The sequence below is a fragment of the Myxocyprinus asiaticus genome, chromosome 15 (genome assembly GCF_019703515.2).
Source record: "Myxocyprinus asiaticus isolate MX2 ecotype Aquarium Trade chromosome 15, UBuf_Myxa_2, whole genome shotgun sequence".
Lineage (NCBI taxonomy): Eukaryota > Metazoa > Chordata > Actinopteri > Cypriniformes > Catostomidae > Myxocyprinus > Myxocyprinus asiaticus.
Genome location: NC_059358.1, coordinates 26,042,429 through 26,068,450, shown reverse-complemented (window position 1 = coordinate 26,068,450; position 26,022 = coordinate 26,042,429). Strand labels below are relative to the sequence as shown.

The window sequence follows — 26,022 nt, the reverse complement described above, 5'->3', positions numbered from 1 at the left end:
TGAGTTGTTTAATTTACTGCAGAAATATGAGGTCGTTTACATGGTGTGCATCTTGATTTTCTTTTTGCATTTTTAATTTATTATGTTATATTATATTATATTATATTATAGCTTATTAACTTGTTTCAAATAATTTTAAGTAATCTTGAGACCCCTTAGTGGTCCCCGGCCCCCTGGTTGAGAACCACTGCTTATCATAATTTAATTTGCTGATATTTCTTAAATATTTCAGCAGCTTGTGACTCCAGTCAGGCTTCCTAAGCAACCAGTTGGCCTGGTTGCTAGGGTAGGGTAGAGTTACATTGGGTTACCCTCCTTGTGGTTGCTATAATGTGGTTCTCGCTCTCGGTGGGGCACTTGGTGAGTTGTGCGTGGATGCCGCGGGGAATAGCGTGAAGCCTCCACATGCGCTAGGCCTCCGGAGTAACGCGCTCAACAAGCCACGTGATAAGATGCGTGGATTGACGGTCTCAGACGCGGAGGCAACTGAGATTCGTCCTCCGCCACCCGGATTGAGGCGAGTCACTACACCACCACAAGGACTTAGAGCACATTGGGAATTGGGCATTCCAAATTTGGGAGAAAAGGGGAGAAAAAAAATAAAAAGAAATATATATATATATGTATTACAGCAGCTTTTTGCTATATGCTATGATGTTTCAGTGTGTATTGTATTCCACATGGCATAAATACATGTCTATTATACTGTACTGCATATATTGTATTTTTTTACTGTATATTGCTCTTTGTAACCTTTTCTGCTCTAAAGAATTTTGCATGACTTTCACCAAAAGAATCAATAACTAATGAATTTTTCATGGATAAATTGTAATAATGTGTGTGTGTTTAAACAATTTACACACCCCTTCACAGGGCATTTAAACTTATTCTGATTTGTCTCTGTACATACTTTTGTTAAAAATATCACAATATAAAGCTTTATGAATGTAGCATTGATGTATTCTGATAAAAAAACATATTTATTTTTTTGTCCAAAACTCTTGAGAATGTGTATAATTAGGACTTTTAAGTTTAACAATAAAACAATTACAACACTGACGTTCTTACTAGGTGTCTTGCAATTGCTTTATTTGAATTGAAACACTACCCTAACACATTCAGTGCTCAATACACTCAACAAAATAAATACATTTAAGATTTACACATTTCAATTTCATTACACAATTCCACCAAATTGAAGTCATTTTTAATTAAAAAAAAAATAATATATATATATATATATATATAAAGCTTTATTAATTTAATTGGAATAAACATTACAGAATTATATTTAAATAAAATGTTATGAAATTAAAATGCATAAATCTTAAAAATAGGCCGGAATATTTTTTTCGTGTATACAGTACATACTGTGCATTACTGTATGCATATGCTCAGTAAATGACACTTGAATGGCATAATACATTTGCAATCAATAAGCTACCTGATGGATAACTTTCCCCCCCCAAAATTCAAGGATTTTATCTTTAAACTTGTTTCATGCATGTGCAGCAGCTCCAAAATTATTTTTTGTACATTATGAAGCATTTCCCCTGAGAAATGTCTGTTTAATAAACAAAATGCTTACACTTTGTCCTCTCTGTGATATCATTTTCTTTACAACTCACACTGAACAATGTTAGTTCTATACAGTGATGTTTAGTGCTGTTAATCTGCATTGACTAATTGCCTTTAATCTTCCAGTTGCTTTTGCCAATCATTTGGTCTGAAGATGAAGAATGACTTATGACTCATAGCACCGCACCCTTCACCTCTCTGAACCTCCATAAACAGGCTTGCTTACACAAAGTTTTCATGGCTCAGTGAGGAACAGATGCCATCTAGAGGAAATAATTGAACCATCTGACACTCACTAAAGATCACAAATGTGTACCTTTACATCTGTACTCATTTCATCAGAAATATTACAGTGTGTGCTATAAACCAGTTTCTAGATGTGCTTGGACAAAGTATGACAAAATGTACCTCATCTCAATGGAGGTTTGGGGAAAACTGGATCAAAATAATCCACTATATATTTTTTTTCTTTACCACAGTTTTAAGTGGATGACAAATAAATGTACTGTAGGTATGTCTGAGAATAATGTATCATTCAGTACTTTGAATAATCTGTTCTGCTTGTTTACAATATAATACAAATATTAACACTGAACTGAAAAACAGTCTTGACTGCATGTGCTCTCAAACATAATTAACACATTTGAAAGAGTAAATTATTTCATTTGAACATTTCTCAAATTAAAGGGGGCTCCTCAGATGAATGCAAGTAGCTGCAAACATCACAGAGTTCTGAAAAACATGACCTGAAACAAGTATTTAAGCCAAGTTCCTAAATTATTGTCTTTGATTATTTCTCATATGACTGGCTCCAGATTCACCTTCAAATGACAAAAAGATGAAACAAGATAGTACAGTGTAAAAAAAAAAAAAAAAAAAAAGGAGATTTGAAAATCATTATTATTATTTTTATTTTATTTTATTTTGCCATAGACAAATGGCATTAGTTCTTCACAGAAGATGCTGACTACTTCACAAAAATGTGAAATTTCAAAGAAAACTACATTCTTACATACCATGTAAAAAAAATAAAAATAAAATAAAATAAAATAAAATCTGTAAACTGATTGTTCTGTTTTGGCACCTATTATTTGCATTTGAATTCCTGAAATCAAAAAACATCAGGCACTACAAGAAATTGGAGGACATTTTACTTTGTCATAAAATATGGTTTAGAATTCTGGGACTTAATAAAGGGGCAAATGACTTCAATATTATTAGAACCGAGTAGGAATTAAAAAATTCCTTATTAATAGTTCAAACAATATATAAAAAATAAAAATAAAGTTTTAAAAATAAATATTTCAATACTTATTTAGGCTAATTTTCTTGATCTCCCCACATCCCAAATGTGTTATGCTATTATTAAGCTATTGTTTATCTAAACAATATTCTCTTCCTGCTAATACTAAAAATACATTGCTCAAATTGCAAAAAAAAAAAAAAAAAAAAAAGAGAAGATAAATTACATTAGGTAGACAAACCAGAATTTAAACAGTACTCAACAAGATGTTTTCTCTGCTATCGTCTGTGCATTATTTTAGACTGAAAAAATAATAAAACAAAACATCACTTATGGTTATACCCATACAAAACATTTTACATATTTCCTGATTCAATTAAACAAAACGAACACTTCAATTACATATAATTCACATCCCCACAAATAATTATGAGTAAAGACAAAAAAGGAACAACCATCAAAAATGAATAGTCAACAAACAGATATAAACGAAAAACAGGAAAGGAAAACTGATCATGAATCTGAACCTGATTAAGTGTCAAATCAATCATTCAGCTACTTTAACACTTTACAGAGAGTCAAGAAACGAGTGGGCAAACCAGAATAGTCCACACTAGGAGGTACCCAGTCATATATGTCCCACAAATACCAAACAGAAAGTTCTTACTTTTTCTGTGTGGTCTATGTAGCCCACCACAGCATTACCTCAGCCAGCACACGCAGGTGTGGGAATGAATTCAACATCTCAACCCCAATTTAAGCCCTAAAGAAATGTCAGAAAATTCAAGACACAAAAATTCCAGGATTTTCCAGGTAATTCCAGAGTTCTGCTGAGTTGCATAGAGTTAATAAATCTTTTTTTAAATGTTATTCCAAAACAATCAACAGCTTGTCATCTAATGATTGTTTAAATTCAATGTACTGTGTGTCTGGCTTTGGTTTCAAACTATTTTTCTTTTAAAGACAAAATATAAGAAAAAGTAATATGATTTTTTTTCTCTCCAGTCATTGATCCCTGATCTCCTTCAATGGGATTGGATGTGTTTAGTGATCACAGGTATGAGTGGTCACTCTGTCCCTGATCTTTCACTCAGTAGTAGTACATACAGCAGGACTGGGGAGCTTCATTCTCCTCCTCCTCCTCTTTGGCTCAGTTTGTTGTACAGTAGTACAGAGGGGGGACAAGTGGCTTGTAAAGGAGGAGGGCAGTTAAGGAATGTCTGACTCTTAAGGACAGAGGGATTAAAAGAAAATGAACCATAAAACAAGCTCTTTGAAGGTAGATTAGTGTCGCTCTGTTACAGAGTGAACTTTTATCAGAGCAGACAGGAGTAAGGAGGCACTGAGAATGGACCGGATAGTGCCAGAAAGGAAATGGAAGGATAGAGATTAGTGGTGTGACAAAAATGACAGGGCAAAGGAAAAGGTGAGAGCACCGAGAATATAGAACAGCATTTACTATAATGCAACTGGTTATGGAGGATTATCAACTGAAACAGATCACTTGCTTGCTTTTAAGTTATTTGGGGAGGTATCAGAGTAAAAAAGGCAAAAAGAGGGCGATGAGGAGTAGAGAAATTCGTCCGTCTGTGACAGAATAGACAGCACTGCTGTGTGATGGTCTTTCTGTGGCTAAATATGTAAAGGAAAAAAATAAACAAATAAATATATAAAATACATGGATGAGCAAGTAAATGCTTGAATATTTCCATAACATTCTGTCATTATAAATCACCCTCATACTGTAACTATGACTTTCTTTCTGCATGGAATACAAAAGAAGACATTTTGAATAATGTACTGGTCACACTTTTCCATGCAATTACAAAGAATGGGGACTGAAGTTTTTAAGTTTAAAAAGCATGCAAAACACTGTAAAAGCATCGCAAAATGTATATCATAAAAGTAAAACTAATTAAATAAATAATAATTAAAAAAAATCTGGAAGATTATTAGCAAATTGGCTTGAATTTTGGTCTGTCTCTCTCTCTCACAACAGACTGATCACACTGTGAATTCGTCAAAAGGAGGTTGAAAGTTCTGCAGCTGAAATTGTTTTGTGCTTTCCGAAATATAAATCAATCCCCAACTAAAAATTTTATTTTAGAGCTAAAATGCAACCTCTGATTTGCGCTCACTATTGTTTGTGAGAACATGGTTACTTCCTGGTTCCTACGGGGCACGTGTCTCAGAGGTACCGCTAGAGGGAAATGTGTTCATGCTTAAATTGATGCAAAATGTCTGATGGGGATGGCACTTGTCAATTCGTCTGAATGGGTTTCATTTTAGGGTATGAATTTTGTGTTGCACACAAAGCAATTGTATCACTTCACAAAACCAATATAGTAAACAAGTTGTATGGTTTCAGGCCCGGCTCCACTTTCAAGAGGGGCATGGGTAGTACAGTTGGTGTGTGGCATTTCTTTTTTTCTTTTTTTCCAGGGTGGGCCAAGCGAATGATTGGGTGGGTCAGGGATCCAACTGTGGAGCCAGGCCTGTATAGACTACATTTATTATCCTTTTGCATTGTTTTTGAACCTTAAAAGCTCCAGTCCTCATTCATTATAACAAAGAATGCATAATAAGTGCGCTAACAGTACATTATTCCAAATTTTACTACTTCTTTCATGGAAGAAAGAAAAGAAAGTCATACAGGTTTTAGGTTAACTACTTCTTCAATAAGTAAAGCCACCACAGTTTTAGGTTGGCGTATAAACACATACCTTCCTGTCGTGATGATCCAGCTGTTACTAGAGTAAAGAAGATAGGGAGGTAGAAAGAGTGAGAGAGAAAAACATGTGAGGTGTACAGCTTTTTTTTCTTTTTTTTTTTAAGATCTACAAACTTGGAACATCATTCTTGATAACTAATGAGGAGAAAAATGCACATAGAGACATTTATCATTACTCAGGCATAAATATGCTGAAAAATTACTAATGGCTGTCCAACTCCAAAATACATGCTCAATGCAAATTCTTTTAAAAGGTCACACATAAAAAAAGAAGGTGGAAGGAGATGAAAGATTCTGCAGGAACAAAGTGGACTGGAAGAGGAAGAAGAAGAGAAAGGAGAATGGTAAAGGAAAGATTTAGGGGGGAAACAAGATGGTGAAGGAGCAATAGATACAAGACTGAACAGAGATGGACCACAAAAGCAACAAACATAGAGTGATGGAGCGAAACACAGGAGAAGACAGAGAAGAGAAAAGAAGAGCGGAAGAAGTGTGAGAAAAAGCAGAGGGAGAATGCACAGGGAAGACGAGAGCCTTAAAGAAGGTCAGACGGCAAAAGGAAGGAGACGAAAGTGGAAAGGAGGGAAGGGGTTTGTGTCTGAATGTCACTCTCCCAGCAAGGGTTCAGACTGAGCCACATAATGGAGAAAGGCTGAATGGAAAGAGAAAGAGAGCAAGAGAAAGGGGGAGCAAGAGAGTCATACAGAGAGATCTCAGACGTGGAGGAAAGTTAAATGTAGTGGGTAAAATTGGAGAAGAAAATATAGGATATACAAAATATAGAGTAAGAAAAAAGACAATGTACAAACATCAATGGGTAGTTGAGGCATAACATAAGGTCCATTAACCTTTTTATGTAATCAGAATCAAGATGATAAAATTTATCTAAATGTATAAAGGGGGAAAGTCTATATTTTAGGTGGTGTAGCTGGGGATAATTTCTCTCGTTACGGTTTTTTTTTTAAATTTTTTTTTTTAAGTACAAATATTCCATGTAGTCTCTCAATTAATGGTCATGAAACTGCAGGCATACAGATTATAAGAGAATTAATAACAAAAAGGCAATTGCAATTCGCTGAAATAGCAAAATGTTGTTAAAAATAGTTCCAGATGAAGTATAACATGTCACACTTCATGTTCAGGCCAACTTCCACATCCAGAAAGGCTAAAAGTTAAACAAAATGAAGTGAGTGAGACAGATTTATTCTAGTTATTTGAGCCCTTTCTAATATTCTGACTATGAAATGAATGAGTACTGAAAAGTGTACAAAAGCTTTGAGTTTTCCGACTTTCCTTGACCTTTTCAACAGGTCCACACACACACACACACACACACACACACACGTTTGTGTGGCTATTCTTATGAGGACTCTCCAGAGACATAATGATTTTTATACTGTACGAACTATAGATTCTATCACCCTACCCCTAAACCTCACAAAAAAATTTCAGCATTTTTACATTTTCAATAAAACATCGTTTAGCATATTTTTTAAGTGATTTGAATTATGGGGACACTAGATTGTAATTATCAGTTTGTAACCTAAAAACATTTCCTCGTAAACCACCCAAACAAACAAACAAACACACACACACACACACACACACACACACACACAGCAGAAATGTACATCATTATTTACACCAGACCTAACAGAGATGACCTCCTTTGTTAAAGCTTTCATTATAATATACCTTCCTTTGATAAGGCTGTCATTTAGTAAAGATTTCCAGTGTAAGAAACAAGAAAAACATCATGCTGCTAATAATAATTATAATAAAAAATAAAAAAAATAAAATAAATAAATAAAAAAAAGCAGATACACAGAGTATGAATCAAGCAGCTTTTGTGAACTCTAATTAACTGAGAGTCTACATGGAATATTTGTACTTTCAATTAATTTTAAAATGCTGAAATTTAATCACAGAACCATTTAAAATAAATGAAGGCAAAAAGTAATTAAAAATGGTGAAATATTCAAAAGAAATAGTCATAACATAAATTTTATATTAAAACCTTGATTTGATTAAAAAAAAAAATAATAATAAAAAAAAATATCTATCAACTACAAAACTAACAAATCATGTAATGTGTATTCTTTGAATATTCTACACACGCATTTCTGCCAAAAAATCCTTGCAAGAAATAGAAAATTCAAAATGTGTTTACTCAAAATTAGGTTTAAAAGAAAAGGACATGGAAAGGCAACACATTTTTGACAAAAATAAATTATAACAACACCAACAACAAAAACATTCATATGAACAGGCAAACTGAATAGAATTCTTGCACAACAGTGCAAAAATGCACAGTCATTTAGCAGATGCGTATATCTAAAGCGACTTACAAATAAGAAATATGAGCAATCTGTCATACAAAAGTCATCAATATCTGCAGTAGCGCACTGACAACTTACAAATAAATATCCTTCAAATGATGTAATTCGAAATATAATATATTAATAGTTTTAGTATACTAAAAATAGACATGGAATGAACGTATTAACACACTAAATTAAACTAGGATTAATGGGAATAATGAACTTTTTTTTTCTTAATCTTAAAATTGAATTATACACAATTAAAATGTTTTATGCCAGTATGCTTGTTGTTATTTTGAATAGGCGATGCACCTGCACTTGCAAGCTATCCAAAACAGAGAAAATGAAAAATAATCTTCAAGGAAAAATGATTTGCAATTTCTCTTTTTTTTAAACCATTGGTTTTGCTCCCTCACTTAAAGTTAAATGTTTGCCACAACAAAATGGCAGGTTTTTGTTTTCAAGCACAAAATGGCTGCATTTGCGCATTTCTTGCATCAAAAATGGCTGCCATGGCATGGTGCAGAGAACGACTGGGACAAGGATAAGAGAGATGGAGAAAGGGCAGGAGGGAGGGAAAAAATGTACTCTGCTCACTGCTTCATTCCATTTTTTAAATTTTAAACTTGACTTTTTACAGCAAAACGACGATACGGCTGACGATCCAAAAACGAAAACGATTCATTTGGTTTCGTTTTCCAAACAATCGGTCACTGCAGGGAAAACTACACTTTTGTAAAGCCACTGAATTAGTATTTTTTCCCCCTTCAAACTGTGAAAAAGCTGTGGTGAATGAAAAACTAACAAGGCGAGAGAGGTGGAAAAGGGGGGAGGACAAGGTTTCCACAGAAGCGGGTAGTAAAAACAGACAGAAATCCAGGTTTTAAACAAAATTTAAAAGCGCAGGAAAGGGAGGAAGAAAGATCAAGAAATGGACAGAAATTGGACAAGGAAATGGTGTGCTCACAGCAGGACTGACTGAGTGAAAAAGAGCAGAAAAAGAGAAGGATCAATTAGAGAGAAAGTGAAGTGACTGAAATGTTTTCTCACAGCAGGGGAGAGCAGGAGTGAGTAAGATGGTGAATGAAGGAGAGGAGGGGAAAAAACAACAGCAGAATTAATGTTTTGACAAGTTGCCCCCAGTAAGTGGAGGGAGCGGAGCAAGTGAATAGGATGAAAGACGAGGGCACCCGGGAGCTTTTTTCCATAAGACACTACTCTATCCAAGCAGAATATTGAAGTTTTTTGTTCAGTTTTCACTTTTACGGTTTAAAGTAAGCAGTGTCCCAGTACCACAATTCAGGTACAAACTTTGAGAAGCTTCTCTTACAAGCGCTAATGCACATTATTCTAGAGTGTTATATACAGTGCCGGCCGAGTCCACATTGAAAACTGGGATACAAATTTAAGCCTGGAAATAAACTACGTTTATTTATGGTTCTGCACTACTTTTGTAGGTCACTAATCAAATAAGCAAATTTGTGACATAACTCCTTTGTAGAAAAGATCAGATTTCATTGCTTCCATTGAAGCAAACAAGATGCTCTCCAGAACATTCTCAAATCATGCTGAAATAACATGGATCATAAGGTTTTGCTCAAACTAGGGAGTCCATGTCAGTTCGAGTGCAAACCAAACTTCACGTTGTGGTGACATGATTCCCTTTGTCATTATTGATCTTCGGTTCTGCCCTTGGCTTGTCCGTTTCCCTGGGTCTGGTCGTTAACCGAACAGATCTCTGCTTAATTACACTTTAAATACAGCTCACTGCTAGTGTTTTGTGACTGAGATTCAGCTCTGACTGCGGCTGTAGCATTGTTGCTATGGCTATGGTACAGAGGCTAACGCTCATGTGTCTGACAGAATCCTCAGCCGAAAGCAGACTGTCAGATAAAAGACCCACTACAGGAAGGAACCAAAGTCAGTTCGCAGCATTACCAGAAGGAACAAACACCAGCTGCACGAAACATGCCCTACCGCAAACTCCTGTCACCCACCTCTCCTTTCATTCGTCTTTACACACTAATTATCAGAGGACAACAGCACCTTAGGAAGACTGTAAAGGTGTGGAAGAAAGGATGTGGAAATGATGTAGGGGTTGAAAGTAAAATGTGATGGAGTGAGATGAGATATATAGAGCAGAGTGGAAGCAAACGAGGATAATAAAAGATATGAATTCAAAATGTCCTCTTTTGGGCGAATAGAAATAGCTCCCCTAGAATCTTAAAATTATTTACCAACCCGTATGTCATTCCAAAAGCTTATGCTACAAAATGAGCATTCTGAAGAATCTTCACAGAACCTTTCCATGTAACTAAAGTGCATAGTGACCATGGGCTGTCAAGCTCTAAAAAGGGCACAAAAAAGCACTTTAAAAGCACTATAAATGTAGTCCATAATTCTGAAGCCAAACAATAGCTTGTGGATTGAATGAATGTTATTATATGTATGGCTTCAGAAGACTTTAATATAGCCAGAGTTGGGAGGTTACCTTCGAAATGTATTCCACTACAGATTACAGAATACATGCTGTAAAATGTCATTTGTAAGGTATTCCGTTAGATTACTCAAGGTCAGTAACGTATTTTAAATACTTTGGATTACTTCTTCAGCACTGGTAGATTTTTTCACTTGTTTTCACTATAAAAACTCTGCCAGTACAGTAAGACAAAATACACATGTTAAAAATACATTCTCTGAAAAACCTAAATATCTTATGCAGTGTTGTTTCTAAAACAAGATCAATCAAATTGATGTTTTTTTTTTTTTTAAGGATTTTTAGATATTTTTACAGGAAAACAATACAAAAATGATCATCAAGAATATGATTTTTGCCCTAATATCAAAGGTCTTACTAGAAAAAAAGAAATTATGATCCAACGTGAATTTTCTTGATAATAAAATATGATCGTGTCTGGTAACGTGCATGTAAAATGGCTAGAAATAGCATTTTAGCTTAGCGTAAAGCTGACAATTTACACAAGGTTTATTTCTATTTCTTTTGCTCCAAACTTACTCCAAACGTACTTCTCTGTCTGCTCGTATGAATGTAACACATCATAAGAAAGTGTTTCACCGCTGTTCAAATGCACTTTGGATCACATCATTTATATGTATAAATGTTTTCCATCTGAAAGGACTAAATATTAAATGAAACAAATGACAATAAAATGCAAAGTAATCTCTTCAGTAATCAAAATACTTTTTGAATGTAACTCTATTCTAATTACCAATTATTTAAATTTAAACTTGGGGAGGAATACAGTTACTTATATTTTGTATTTTAAATACGTAATCCCATTACATGTATTCCGTTACTCCCCAACCCTGAATATAGCACATCATTTTTAATAGAACCTTTAAGGACTACTTTTATGGTGCGTTTTATAGTGTCTTAATATGTCCTTTGGAGCTTCACAGCCCATGGTCACTATGAACTGTCGCTGCACAGTTAAACAGATTTAGAATGACATGATTGAGTAAATAATTGACATTTTTCATTTTTGTGTGAACTATCCCTTTAAATAGAACACAGTTTTAGCTGGGGATATCCAGATATCAGGATAAGGGATAGACGCAGTGGAAGATCAGGAAACGGACGGGGTTGAAGAGAGACAGGACCAAGTGAAAGTGTAGTGGATGAGCCTCTGATTAGTTTTGCTCTGGTAACGACAGATCATAAAATTGAGGAAAGGGAAGAAGAGACTAAAAGAAACAGAGTGGGGGAGATTAGTGCCACTCCAGGAATGACTGAACACTAGAAGAAACTGAGGGAGGGAGGGAAAAGCAGGGATGCTACAGTTTAGTCTGGATTAGTTTCGGTCAGAGAACAGAAAGAGGGAAAGATAGAGAGAAAGGGAAAGAGAGAGGGATAAAAGAGATGGACCATCTGAGGCATGTGCATGAGAAGAGGAAAATGTGCAAAGACGAGGAAGAAAAGTTGTCATTCCACGCATTCATTAACACATCCACCATGGATAACAAAGTAACTGTCAGTCAGAATGAATGAAGAAGCCTTTTCCCCCAAAACAATTATCAAACATTGGGTAGCTCTGATACATTCCTCAAATAGACAACACATCCGGCTCAAATCATTCTCAGCTACAGATATTACACACGCAAACATTTCAAATCAATTGCACAAGACATTTTCATCTCCAGTGCAAAAAAAGAACCTAGATTTTTCTCAGAAGGTCACACAACAGCAGAATACAGTAAAGCATCTCTTTAAAAGGCAACTGCTTCGAGATTTTGATTTCACAACAGAGAGTTTCTGTATAATTTACTTCATGTAGAATAATGACAACAATTGCCCAATTTTTAACTGAGCAAAAGTAATTTATATATTTAAATACACTGTTATCAAACTGGGTCATTCTTTCTCTGCAGCACCTTTTAAGCTCTGTAACTTTAAAAAAATGCATTTGCATGTGTTTTAATTTAAGGAAGTATTTTTCCATAAAAGGGTATAGCAGGCTTAAACTATTATTAATAACTTTATGATTTACACAATGGCAAGTTCACTGATAGTGTGCCAAACATGATGGAAATAAAGACTTAAAGTTAGCCATTGCTTATTGAAAGTTAACTTACAAGAGGGTGTCAACTTGAAGTTAATTTAGAGATTTTTTTAACCATCTTTTGAAATTTTCATAACATCATAGTTGCTTCTAACAGGGTGGAATGTTGTATAGTGTGACAAAAACGAAATCAACAAAACATAGAATTCATGAAATTCCTTTCAAATATTTGTTCAAGTTTGTAGTGTTGTTTTCCCACTGAAATTATGTCACTTCCTGGAGGGTGTCATTAAAGAGCTGGCTTTTGCGAGTTAAAGGAATATTCCAAGTTCAATACAAGTTAAGCTCAATCGACAGCATTTGTGGCATAATGTTAATTACCACAAAAAATTAATTTAGACTCGTCCCTCCTTTTCTTTAAAAAAAAAAAGCAGAAATCTGGGTTACAGTGAGGCACTTACAATGGAAGTGAATGTGGCCAATTTTTGTAGGGTTTAAACAGAAATGTGAAGCTTATAATTCGATAAAAGCACTCTGTTGTAAAGTTATTTAAATGGTCATTTTAGGGTTTGCTGACATTACATCGTCATTGAAACGAAGTTGTAAAATTACCCATAACTTTGCACAGAAAAGATTATTAAGTGATCTTATCACACTAAAATCATGTTTACACGCATATCCTATATGTCTTGTGGCTATATTTTTGAAACTGAGTATTTTAACGCTCAGAAATTGGCCAAATTCACTTTCATTGTAAGTGCCTCACTGGAACCTCGATTTTTGCTTCTTTTTTTTTTTAAGAAAAGGAGGGACGAGTCAAAATAAATTTGTGTTAATCACTATTATGCCACAAATGCTGTTGACTGACTTGTACTGAACCCAGAATATTCCTTTAATTAGATTGCACAAAAGAGTAACAGGATGGAATGTGAAACTGAAGACACAAGAAAAAATAAATTGATGACCAATTAAAGAAACAGTTAAAAGTGTGGTTTAAAACATTTTAATAAAAAAAAGAAAGAAGAAGAAACCTGGAATATTTATTAATAAATTGTCTGTTTGTAATGTTAGAAGAATATGGCAAAAATGTCAACTTTCGCACAAACCAAAATAGGGGAAATTATCTAAAATTCACTTCTACTGTATGTTCAATTAATTGTGATTACTCATGATAAAACTACACTTACTAATATGTATAATTACTAGTAAATTCAATCTTTAATAACTGAGTTTAAAATTTAAACGATATATTAAGACACATACTGTATGACAGGAAAATGAAAATGTACTGCATAACAGGAATGACCCAGCTCCTTAGCTCACTTCGTAAAAAAAGCTCACTTTGTTAAGCTCGCTTTGAGCTTTTAAACAAGTCAGGTGGACATATTACTTAAACAAACATGTAAAACATTTTCACAGCATAATTAGGACTGACTGAATTATTACAAATGGAGCCATGAGAAGTAAAAGAGACTGTGAGAGGCCAGGAGGCAGATTTAGGGCCATGTGGGGCAGGACTTGGATATTGAGTTAGACAGCTCCTGATCTGGTGTGTGTGTGTGTGTGTATGGGCATGCGTGTGAAGTAGGAGGTGGAATTGGGTCGGACGGCTCACGGACTGGACTGCCATTCCCACTCTTATTGGGCGGCATTCCCTGCTGATCCTGCATCAGTCAAGCCGAGCGGAAGGTCAACATAACTGCAGGGGTCTGAGAGCCAGCCTTGCTCGGCACACAGGATACTCACACATAATCACACATTCATAAGCTTTCACACATACAATTTTACAATAACAAGGTACAAATAATGTCAAAAACAAAAATTATTATGTTACAACTTAAAGGAATGTTCCAGGTTAAAAAAATATTGACTCGTCGCTCATTCTTTTAAAAAAAGAAAGGCATTTACAATAGAAGTGAATAGGGCCAGTCCATAAATGTTAAAATACACACTGTTTCAAAAGTATAGTCACAATATGTAAACTTTATACATGTTAACATCATTTTAATGTGATCAAATCACTTGCTAACCTAATCTGTGTAAAGTTAGATTTAAAATTTCAACTTTGTTGTAACGCTGGTAAACCCGGTGATCTGGTAAAATGCTGTAAATGCCAGTAAATCTCTGATTTTAATCACACTAAAATGATGTTAACATGTATAATGTTTACATGTTGTGGCTATACTTTTGAAACAGTGTGTATTTTAAGTTTATGGATTGGCTCCATTCACATCCATTGTAAGTGCAATACTGTAACTGTGATTTTTGCTTAAAAAAAAAAAAGAAAAAAAAAAACAGAGGGACAAGTCGAAATAATTTTTTGTAATATTAACATTATGCCATAAATGCTGTTGACTGAGTTTCAACTTGTATTGAACCTGGAATATTCCTTTAAAGAAAGAAAATTCACAAGTACTGTAAAATATATTTTGTGAGGTAACCACAAAATGTGTCATATGGTAATCTAAATTGCTTGATTTTATTCAAGTCCAAAATTATTATTTAATATGAATATACCTGACTACATTCCATCACAAAAACAAGTGTTAGATCAGAATTTTACCATTACCAATTTTTACAGTGTAGCACCTATCTACACAGACAAGTTCATATTAAATTTGTAAAATTTTTACAACCATTAAATTCCCAATGTTGCCATTTTGCTCTATTACTCTGTAATTATTTTAGAGTAGTATCATCTCCACTTACAGTCTAGAATTTTCTTTTTGTAAAAATCCCTATTTCAAAATAAATGGGTTATAATAAATAAAAATAAAATAATACATTTATAATAATAATAATAACAAATATGTTTCAGAAACAAACAATGCAAGGCTGATTTTTACAACATCAAAACTATGCCTGGTTTTTTACTACAGTATTTTAATCGTAAAAAAAAAAAAAAGGAAGACGTAAAAAAATAGAATGATGAGCCATTGAAAGGGGAATCCATTAGGAGAAGAAGGAAAATGGGAAGATGAGGACAAATCTGTGGAAGGTTGGCAGGATGAGGGAGGGTAAGACAAAGAGAGAGAGAGAGATTGCGTGCAGAGAGAGGGGGATATCTGAGTGCGTGAGAGGTTGTGTGTGGTTTTTGTTTTTTTTTGCCAGGGAAAAAGTGTGGACAAAAAAAAAATAAAAAAAAATGAAGTGATGAAGAAAGGGGGGGTACTTACCAGGTGGACAGCACACAGTGACTCGTAGCTTCATACAGGGGAGGGGGGGTCCATCATCTGCGGATAGTGCTGGAAGGAGAAAGAGAGAAAGAGAGAGCAAAATTGAAGACTGATGTCTTTTACACTGAGAAAGAGGAATCTAAATTTGCTGCCACCAAATCGATGCTTATGACTGCTCACTCAACATGTATGCATATACACTCACATAACAACACATATAACCCAAGGCCATAAAAAGACGGCTTGACTCCGATGGAATGGCTAATCCATTTGCGCAAGCAGCAGCCGTAACGGTCTCATTAATGCTGAGCTCGGCAGGACTGCCTGTGAGCCGTTCCACAAATGATGGACAATCTGATGCAGTCATACAGGCTGTGTGCAAACATTCACACTTCATAAACTTACATGATTGCACCATTACAACATTATTTACACACCTGGGGGTCACATTTTCTTTAAGTCCATCTCTGTCTAACAGGTTTGATCCAGGCATGACCGCATATTAATTTTGAAAAAAATTCTGTAACATAGTGGCATTAAACCGCTTAGACATGGGCTAACATGTAAACCTGTGTTATAGTTATGAATAACGTTTGGGCATCTAACCATAGTACGCATGTCTTTTACATTACATTAAAGGGATAGTTCACCCAAAAAAGAAAAATCTGTTATCATTTACTCACCCTCATGTTGTTCCAAACCCATTTGACATTCTTTCTCCCGTGGAACACAAAAGGAGATTTTAGACAATTTCGCAGCCTCGACCACCATTAAGTTTTATTAAATCTTTTTCTTTTTCTCCATACAATGAGAGAGAATGGTGACTGAGGTTGCTATTCTGCCTAACATCTCCTTTTGTGCTCCACAGAAGTAGTAGTAGTAGTCATACAGGTTTGGAAAAACATTAGGGTATGTGGTAACTCTTTATATTAAGGTTCCATCTGTTAACATTAGTTAATGCATTAGGTATCATGAACAAACAATTAACTATATATTTTTAACAGCCTTTTTAACAGTCTGTTAATGTTAGTTAATAAAAATGCAGTTGTCTATTGTTAGTTCATGGTAGTTCATAGTGCATTAACTAATGCTAACGAATGCAACTTGCCACTGATGACCTCCAATAAATTTCAGTTAGGGGCATTTTTTCTGAGGTGGCAAGGGAGAAAATAACTGACAGTACAGAAATAAAACAAATATTACAAAATGTAAAATCAAATAGTGCGTAAAGCACTAATTTCTGTAAAGACACACTGTCCAACAGTGACACCAGTGGATAATGTTTCAGAGGGAGGCAGCATCCTTTTTGCCTATTATTGGTAGCTTGTTGATGGTCTCAAGTGTAAGACAAATACAGTTCCATAAGCCTTTAAGCCCAGAACTGTGTAAACATCAAAATGGAATAGGAACATGAATTTATATTGGACTTAAACAACCCAAACCCAGTGAAAGGGCTTTGCCCTCTCATTTCAGATGTCCACCACACATAAAGAACGTATTTCAGTCAATAACTTTGTGGGGTAGTGTTACAAAACATCAATGTTATGCATTAATGTCCAGAGGGGAGATGGTACTTTTTTTAAAAAATATGACTCTTACTGCTGGTGTTTTAGCATGTTTTATTAAAGCTAGTGTGCGTAATGTTTTAGATGTTACAATACTTTCTCCTACCCCAGCTTAATATGCAGAGAAAACTATATAAATAAATCATTTGCATGTGAATTTTCCCAAAAAATGTAAACACTGTGGCTCTTCAGCACTGTCAGGCATTGCTTTGCTCTGTTCGTTTTAAGGGTCTCAACCAGCGAGACACAGCAATTATCCATCTATCGGGACTATCTGTTTGTTTGACCAATGGCAGACAGAAGAAATATGCAGAAGAGCTGTCAGCTGTTATTTATTCAGTTACTATTCACTTTCATTGTTTGGAAAAAGAAGCAATGAATGCGAATGGTGACTGAGGCTCACATTCTGCCTAACATCTCCTTATGTGTTCCACAGACAGGCCATATGTTTTCAGACAAACATGAGGGTGAGTGAATGATGACAGAATTTTCATTTTTTTGTTTAACTATCCCTTCAAGAATAAGCCTAAGTCTTTACACTGCACTTGTGCAAACACACGCAAACACACAGACTTCATGCATGTAAATGCCACAAAATACAGTGTGCTCTAAATGCAGAGCATTTACACACGTGCATACCTCGTTAGCAGAAGCCCATATGGACACTATATTAAACCATCACAAATTCATTTCCCAGAATCTGAGCAGCAGGTCTGAAGTATAGGCGCTTAAATTCAGGCCTGAGCGACTGCCATTTTAAAGAGCAGCCCCGGCTCCACATTTAATCATAAACGTAAATCTATAACAGCCATTTCAGTAACACACACCACAGCAGCAGCCATTTTCATCTGGTAGAGAGGCTTTTAACAGAACATCCAACAACCGCAGAAACATCCATTTAGCATGTGCAGTAATTTCACATGTACGATAATGAGAACGGCTGACTGTGTGTATATGTGTACGTGTGCTGTGTGAGGGTGGTGTCTCTATATGGTACAAATTTTTCATACATCCTGGGGAACAAATGTCCCCACAAGGATAGTAAAATCTGAAATCACCTGCTTTGTGGGGGCCAGACGAGGAAAATGGCTTAATAAACATAATAAATTATGTCTTGTTCAAAATCTAAAAATGCTAAAATTCTCATGGGTCAACACACATACACACACGCACATACACACACACACACGCTGGTGCAGCTATCCTTATGAGGACTCTCCATAGACAATGATTTTTATACTGTTTGAACTATAGATTCTATCCCCTAACCCTACCCCTAAACCTAACCCTCACAAAAAACTTTCTGCATTTTTACATTTTCAATAAAACATCATTTAGTATGTTTTTTAAGCAATTTGAATTATGGGGACACTAAAAAATGTCCTCATAAACCACATTTATAGCATAATACCCTTGTAATTACCAGTTTGTAACCTAAAAAAAAAGTCCTCGTAAACCACCCAATCTTAATAAGGGCATTAAGAGTTATATTGTTTTACATAAGGTTAAATATACTTACAATTATAGGGGAGACTGGGGCTAGTTGCAAGGCCGTAACCATGTCATTTGGGGGGGGGGGGGGTAAAACCATTTTGGGGGTGGGGGGTCATGGGTGTTGAGGTCACAAATACAATGGTCCTCTTTGGTCCTTTAATATAGTAAAGGCACTGAATGCAATAATTTTCTGAATAAAGACTTGAAATGTGATAAAGTCCCAAAATGTTAGAATTTTTGTTTTTGTTTTTTGTAATTAACATTTTATTGATTCATGTGCTATGATAGTGAAAAAAACTCAACACATATATAATGAATCAACATTTTACATTTAAACCCTACTAATACAATCCCACCCTGACCCCTAACAAACACCCCTGTGGTCCCACATAACACACACACAATCCAAAAAAATAATATATATATATATATATATATATATATATATATATATATACACACACACACACACACACACACATATATACACACACACATACATATACATACATACACAGATACATATACATACACTTACATAAAATAAAATATATTTTATATATATATATATATATATATATATATATATATATATATATATATATATATATATATATATATATATATATATACACACACACACAAATAAATAAAATAATAAACATACATGATTAAACTACACTCTCCACATCCCCTCCCCGAGATTCCCCCCAAAAAACTAAATATTTGCCCCATTTTTTAGCAAATAAGTCCCTCAACCCCAGCCTTCTACTTACCGCCTCTTCAAATGCAGCTACCCTCCCCATTTCCACACACCACTCCGAAAAAGAGGGTGCTCCATTTGACTTCCAACCCCTTAAAATTACTCGCCTGCCGATCATGAGACTGGTCATAACCCAGTTTTTTATATGATTGTCCCCTAAATGCATGACCGCTCCATCACCCAAAATACAGAGTCTGGGACAAAGCAAAACCTGAGTGTTCAAAAAGTTGCACAAATACCTCTGAACCCTCAACCAAAATTCCTGGATCTTAACACACCCCCAAAAGACATGGGTAGTGTCTCCAACTTCTGACTGGCATCGCCAGCAATTGGGTGTGTCTTTAAGACCAAGCCTATATAATCTAGAGGGGGTCCAATAAAATCTATGTAAAATCTTAAATTGCATAAGGCGAACCCTTGCATCTCTAGATACAGACTTCACATTTTTAAGAATCTTAATCCACACTCCAACACCAAATTCAAATCTTTTTCCCATACTCTCTTGAGAGAAGTCAAGGCTCCATCCCCCAGAATCTGAATTAGTAGGGAGTAATACACTGATGCTTCATGGCCTTTTCCAAAAGCAGCAATCACCTCTCCCAAAGCACCTGCCACCTTAGGGGGGTGCGTGCCACTCCCAAAAATAGTGCAGAGTAGGTGGCGAAGCTGTATATACTTATAAAACTGAGATCTGGGAATGCCAAAATGTTGAACCAAATTTTCAAAAGATCTCAATACTCCACCCTCATATAGGTCACCAAGTGCATTAACCCCCCTCACAATCCAATTTGACCAACAAAAAGGGGACTTATTAATACATAGTTTAGGGTTCTGCCATATGCTCGAGGCAACATTTAAATAAATATCAGAATTAAACACTCTGGACACTTTTGTCCATATCGAGTGCAAATGCAAAATAACGGGATGCGACTTAACCTCTCCGGCTAGTTTAATCGAAAGGCTATGCAGTGGCGAGATAGGGGCAAGAACTTCCTTTTCAATACAAAACCAGGGAGGAGCTCTCTCAGGTGGAAGTGACCAATGAGCCAAATGTCTAAGACCAAATGCATAATAATAAAACAAAATCTTGGGTAGGCCTAGCCCTCCTCTGTCAACTGGCCTATGTAACTTATTGAAATTTAACCTGGGGCACTTACCATTCCAAATAAAGGACTTCGCTATGCTATCAAATTGCTTGAAATAAGAGAGGGGAACATCTACAGGGAGAGACTGAAGCAGGTAGTTGAATTTTGGAATACACTTCATTTTAATAACATTAACCTTCCCAATCATCGATAAATGTAATGAAGCCCACCTGCTGACATCGCTCGAAAACCTTTTTATTAAAGGGTAAAAGTTGACACTAACTAAATCAGACAAATTTGCTGGGAATAAAATCCCCAAATACTTAATGCCCTGTTTGGGCCACTGAAAGGCACCCGGCTGGAAAGCCGTTTCTGGGCAGTATGCTGTCAGTGCTAAAGCTTCGGATTTAGACCAATTGACTTTGTATCCTGAGAACTTGGAAAAGGAATTAATAATTCTGTGGAGGCAAGGCATAGATCTAGTAGGTTCAGAGACAAATAATAAAATATCATCTGTGTAAAGCAGAAGCTTATGCGCCGCACCTCCCGCTGTCACCCCTGGAAAATCATCCTCCTTTCTTATCGCAGCTGCTAATGGTTCCAGGGCAAGACAGAACAATAACGGGGAAAGAGGGCAACCCTGTCGAGTGCCCCTATCTAGAGTAAAATAATCTGAAATTAATCCATTTGTTTGTACCACTGCTACAGGGTGTTTATAAAGTAACTTAATCCAACCAATAAATGTACTCCCGAACCCATACATTTCCAAAATCTTAAAAAGATAATCCCATTCTACCATATCAAACGCCTTTTCGGCGTCAAGTGAGATGGCAGCGACCGGAGATTGTTCATTCGCCACTGACCACATGATATTGATGAGACGCCTGATGTTATCAGAAGAGCTACGGCCCCGAATAAATTCCACCTGATCTATATGTATAAGAGATGTCATAACCTTACTTAATCGGTTAGCCAAAATTTTTGACAATATTTTTACATCTAGTTGGATCAGGGAGATTGGACGGTAACTTTTACACTCGCTTGGATCTTTGTCCTTTTTAAGAATCTGATCTGGGCTTGTGTCATGGTTGGAGGAAATTTTCCCTTCTTTAATGATTCAGTATAAACTTCTAACAAAAGTGGGGCCAATTCTGTAGCATAGGATCTAAAAAATTCTGCGGCAAAACCATCTGGCCCCGGAGCCTTGCCAGTAGGTAGGGACTTAATTACCTCGTTAAGCTCCTCCAAGGTTATCTCAGAATCAAGAGAGTTTTTTTGCTCAGTCGTCAGTTTAGGAAGATCTAATGGTTCCACAAAGTTTCTAATATCTTCATCAGTAGATGAAGACGTGGAACTATAAAGATCAATATAGAATTCTTTAAAGGCATTATTAATATCAATGGCTGAGGTAAATATTTCACCACCAGCAGATTTCACTGAGGGAATGATAGAAAGAGACTCTCTCTGCTTTATATATCTAGCCAAAAGCTTCCCTGCTTTGTCCCCCGACTCAAAGTATGACTGTCTTGCCCTGAATAACCAAAACTCCACCTTCTGTGACAAAATAGTATTATATCTATATTTCAATCGGGTTAATTCTCTGAGGCCATCAGATGACATTCGGCGCTTCAGCTCTGCCTCGGCACTTTTAATATTTCCTTCCAACTCCACAAGTTCTCGTGCTTTGGATTTTTTGATGAATGAGGCATACTGTATGATCCGGCCCCTAAGAACCGCTTTAAGTGCCTCCCAAGCCACGCCCACAGAGGATACTGAGGCCCAGTTGGTCTCCATATAAACATTGATTTCAGTCTTTAACATTTGTTGGAAATCAGGATTTTGTAAAAGGGATACATTATGGCGCCAACTATATGATTTCTTTTTCTCTATATGTGGCATCACCTCTAAACTCACCAGGGCGTGATCTGAGACTAAAATGTTTCCAATTGAGCAATCCACAACAGATGAAATGAGGGATTTGGATATCAAAAAAAAAATCTATTCTAGAATAAATCTTATGGACTGATGAAAAAAATGTATAGTCCCTACCGGATGGGTTAAAAAGTCTCCAAATATCCGAAAGACCAAGATTTTTACACATCCTGTGAAGCGTCAATGTTGCTCTAGGGGGTTTACACACTTTTGCTTCACTATGATCAAGGACTGAGTCCATCAAAAGATTAAAGTCTCCTCCCAATATTATATCATGAGGGGTGCCAGCGGTTTGCAACATCCCTTCAAGATCTATAAAAAAGCCTTGATCATCAACGTTAGGTGTGTAAATATTAGCCAAAATCAGACTTTGCCCTTGAATTTCAGCTAAAACAATAATGACTCTCCCTAATTTATCTTTAATCTGTTTGAGAAATTTGAATTGTAGATGTTTATTTACCAATATAATGACTCCCTTGCTCTTACTTGAGCCAACACTAAAGAAAACATGTCCACCCCATATCTTCCCAAATTTTTCAGCTTCCTGCGGGGAGAAATGTGTTTCTTGAAGAAACACTATATCATATTTCTTACGTTTAAGAATAGAAATAACCTTCCTTCTTTTTATGGGGTGCCCCAACCCATTCACATTCCATGTGGAGAGAGACAACTTATTCATATTAACATTTGACATATTGATATAATAAAAATACAAAATTGTGTGTGAAAAACAAAATTATGAAGACCACATTCCCCATTAGTGAAACAATCAACCCCCGAACATCCCCCCAAACAAAACAAACAGAAAAAAGAAAAACGTGAGCATTAACCCCGCGCACGACAGCGCCAACCGGCGACGATCCCTCTAAACTCAAAAGGTCCATGAACGCCCACGAGTCCCCACGACAACTTTGCCATCGGATTGCTCAATTTTGCCTCACAAATTTGTGAGGCAAAATTACATAACAGAAAATACTTTGTGAAATAAACCCCAGCCAATAGGAAGAATGAGCACAAAAAATGTGTAGATTAATTCACAGAACTGTCTCAAGGATGTGATCTTCCACAAAACAAATTCCAGCTGATATAAAACCGTTCATATTCCTCGGACAGACAAACGAATGTTCCGTGAGCCAGCTGTTATGAGTTCAGCGGATGACGTAATCATTCAAATGTCCCGTTAAAAAAAATAAAAATAAATAAAAACAAACTCCAGCCAGCAGGAGGAATAAGCACGAAGAACGAACAGATTAATCCACAGCTGTCGCAAAGGAGTGTTTTTCAATAGAACAAGCTCCAGCCACTAGGCGGAACCAATACAAAAAGAAACAAAACCGGCATCCCGGTTCCCCGGATGGTCGAGTCAATTCACTCAGAGGTCGCATAAAAGTATATACCATGACTTACATAATCCGTCAGCTTTATAAAAGACATCCTTTGTGTGAGCATGTAAATATTTTGCGGTCATCCGTAGTGTCCACTCTCAAACTGGCCGGAAACTTCAATGCAAATGTAATCTTCCATCAATGCAAAAGTTTCTTTAAGGAAAAGCGTTATTCATAAAACAAGCTCCAGCCGCACGGCGGAGCCAACGCAAAAAACCCAAAATTTCACCCAGCTTCCTCAAGAGTTAGGTACAGTGAGTCAGGCCCACTCACATGAGAAAAATCCAATGGTTTACTCAGCCATTGATTCTATAAAAGACATTGCCAGATTTGGACATGTGAATACTTTGCGACCGTTTTTCGTTTCTATTCTCAGTTTGGCAGGAAACATCAGAGCAAACGAGATCTTTTTCTGATGTAAGAGTTTCTTACATTCCTTGAACCGATCGCGTTTCTCTCTTGTCGAACTCGCAAAGTCTGGGAACAAGAAAACATTATAGTTCTTCCAAGAAAGCTTCCCTTTGCTCCTCGCCTGGCGCAACACAAGATCTTTATCGGATGATCTCAGAAATCTGGCCAGAATCGATCTGGGCCTATCTCCCTCAGCAAATCTGTGAGCTGGGACTCTGTGAGCTCGCTCGATTTCCAGCTTGTGGCCTATTATGTCGAGCAGACTCGGGAAGAGCTCGTTCAGGAATTTCACCATATCTCTGCCCTCCTCATGCTCAGGAATTCCAACAATTCGAACGTTATTCCTGCGGTTTCTATTTTCAAGATCTTCAAGCTTTTCAAGGAGATGTTCCAAATCAACTTTGGTCGTGGGCGGATTAGCGGTTAATTCCCTCTCCTTAGATTCCAGAAAATCAATTCGTTTTTCAACATCAGACACTCTTGTACCTAACTCAGAGAATTTTATTTCCATCGCCGTGATCGATCGACGTATTACAGCGAGATCCTCCAAGTCAGCAAGAATCTTCGTCAACATCATCGACATGTTGGACAACTGACGCTGGATCTCCTCTCTCGCCGTGCCATCCAAATCGAGTCCCCGGTCTGTAGGCCTGTCGGGGTTTCATCCTGAACAAGTAAGTGTCTTTTAATATCTCCAGAGCCCGAGGATTTTGACTTCTTTGCCATGTTTTGCAACAAAGGACAAATGTGTAACTGGGTGTATCAAATTTCACCAGATTATAACATAAGAATAATCAAAAATTCAGCAAAGTGCACAGAGCTCGTCGCTCACACGTCTGCTCCTTGCATGGCGTCCATTTTTTTTCTGAGAATTTTTGGGTTTTAAAAGATACATGTATTTTTAGTTCACACAGTACAAGACAAACACTGTGTCTGCATTGCTAGCAATTTGTCTGTTTCAGTCATTTCACTTTTCTTTCTTTTGTGCTGCCTCAAAGAAAAGATGAATATAATTTGAATTTCTTTTCATCACTGATGTATCTGTAAAATGACATGACTGTGTCAGCTGGCTAGCAAAAAGAAAATATACAAAATTATTTACTGCCCTCAAGTTGTTCCTTGTTGTTTTTTCCTCCCAGTAGAAAACACAATAGTTTCTTCAAGAATCCTAACGCTGCTCTTTTCCATACAAAAACAGTTCATATTTAACACTGCTGTCAAGGTCCAAAGAAAAACAAAATCATTATAAATATACCATAAAAGTAGTCCATACAAAACAAAGCTGTTGTGTTGACCCAGAAAGCTTGGAATATAGTGCACTTGTCATGGACTACTGTTATGATGTCTTTTTATTGAAACTTTAATAGTGCTTTATAGTATTTGTCCTTTTTGAAGCTTGACCACTTCTGCTAACTATAAACTGTTATTCTATGGAATTGAGCTGCTTAAAATATCTATTTTTATGCTCCAAGAAAAAACCCAGCATTTAGGTTTTGAACAACATAAGGGTGAGTAAATGAGTGAGTAAAAGTTCATTTTCCATTCTTAGGTGAACTACTCCTTTAACTGGTGGCTAATTTCTTTAGCACATACCTGACAAGACATACTCAAAATAAAAGAAGACTCTTAGGAGATGCTGTACAAAATTCAGAATTAAAGACATTAAAAAAATCTTAAATTGATTGATAATTATGTATTACCTAATACTATATGCACTAAAATATATGACACTGTCCTTGTCACAACCTAAAAACTCAATGGAAGCCTCAAATCACAGGTCTAATGTTCTAGTTCTGATCTAAGGATGATAACGCTCTA

At 36.1% G+C, this 26,022-nt stretch overlaps 1 protein-coding gene across 1 annotated transcript in view; it reads right to left on the bottom strand.

Moving 5' to 3' along the window:
- Window positions 1-1,085: 1,085 nt before the first annotated feature.
- Window positions 1,086-26,022, bottom strand: part of si:dkey-246i14.3 (ephrin A4) — a 77,263-nt gene continuing 52,326 nt past the window's right edge. The window contains exons 3-5 of the mRNA XM_051718792.1: window positions 15,570-15,638; window positions 5,545-5,571; window positions 1,086-4,453 (exon numbers count right to left, since the gene is read on the bottom strand). Coding sequence (XP_051574752.1) covers window positions 4,356-4,453; window positions 5,545-5,571; window positions 15,570-15,638 — 194 coding nt within the window. The 3' untranslated portion in view covers window positions 1,086-4,355. The remainder of the gene's footprint in view (window positions 4,454-5,544; window positions 5,572-15,569; window positions 15,639-26,022) is intronic.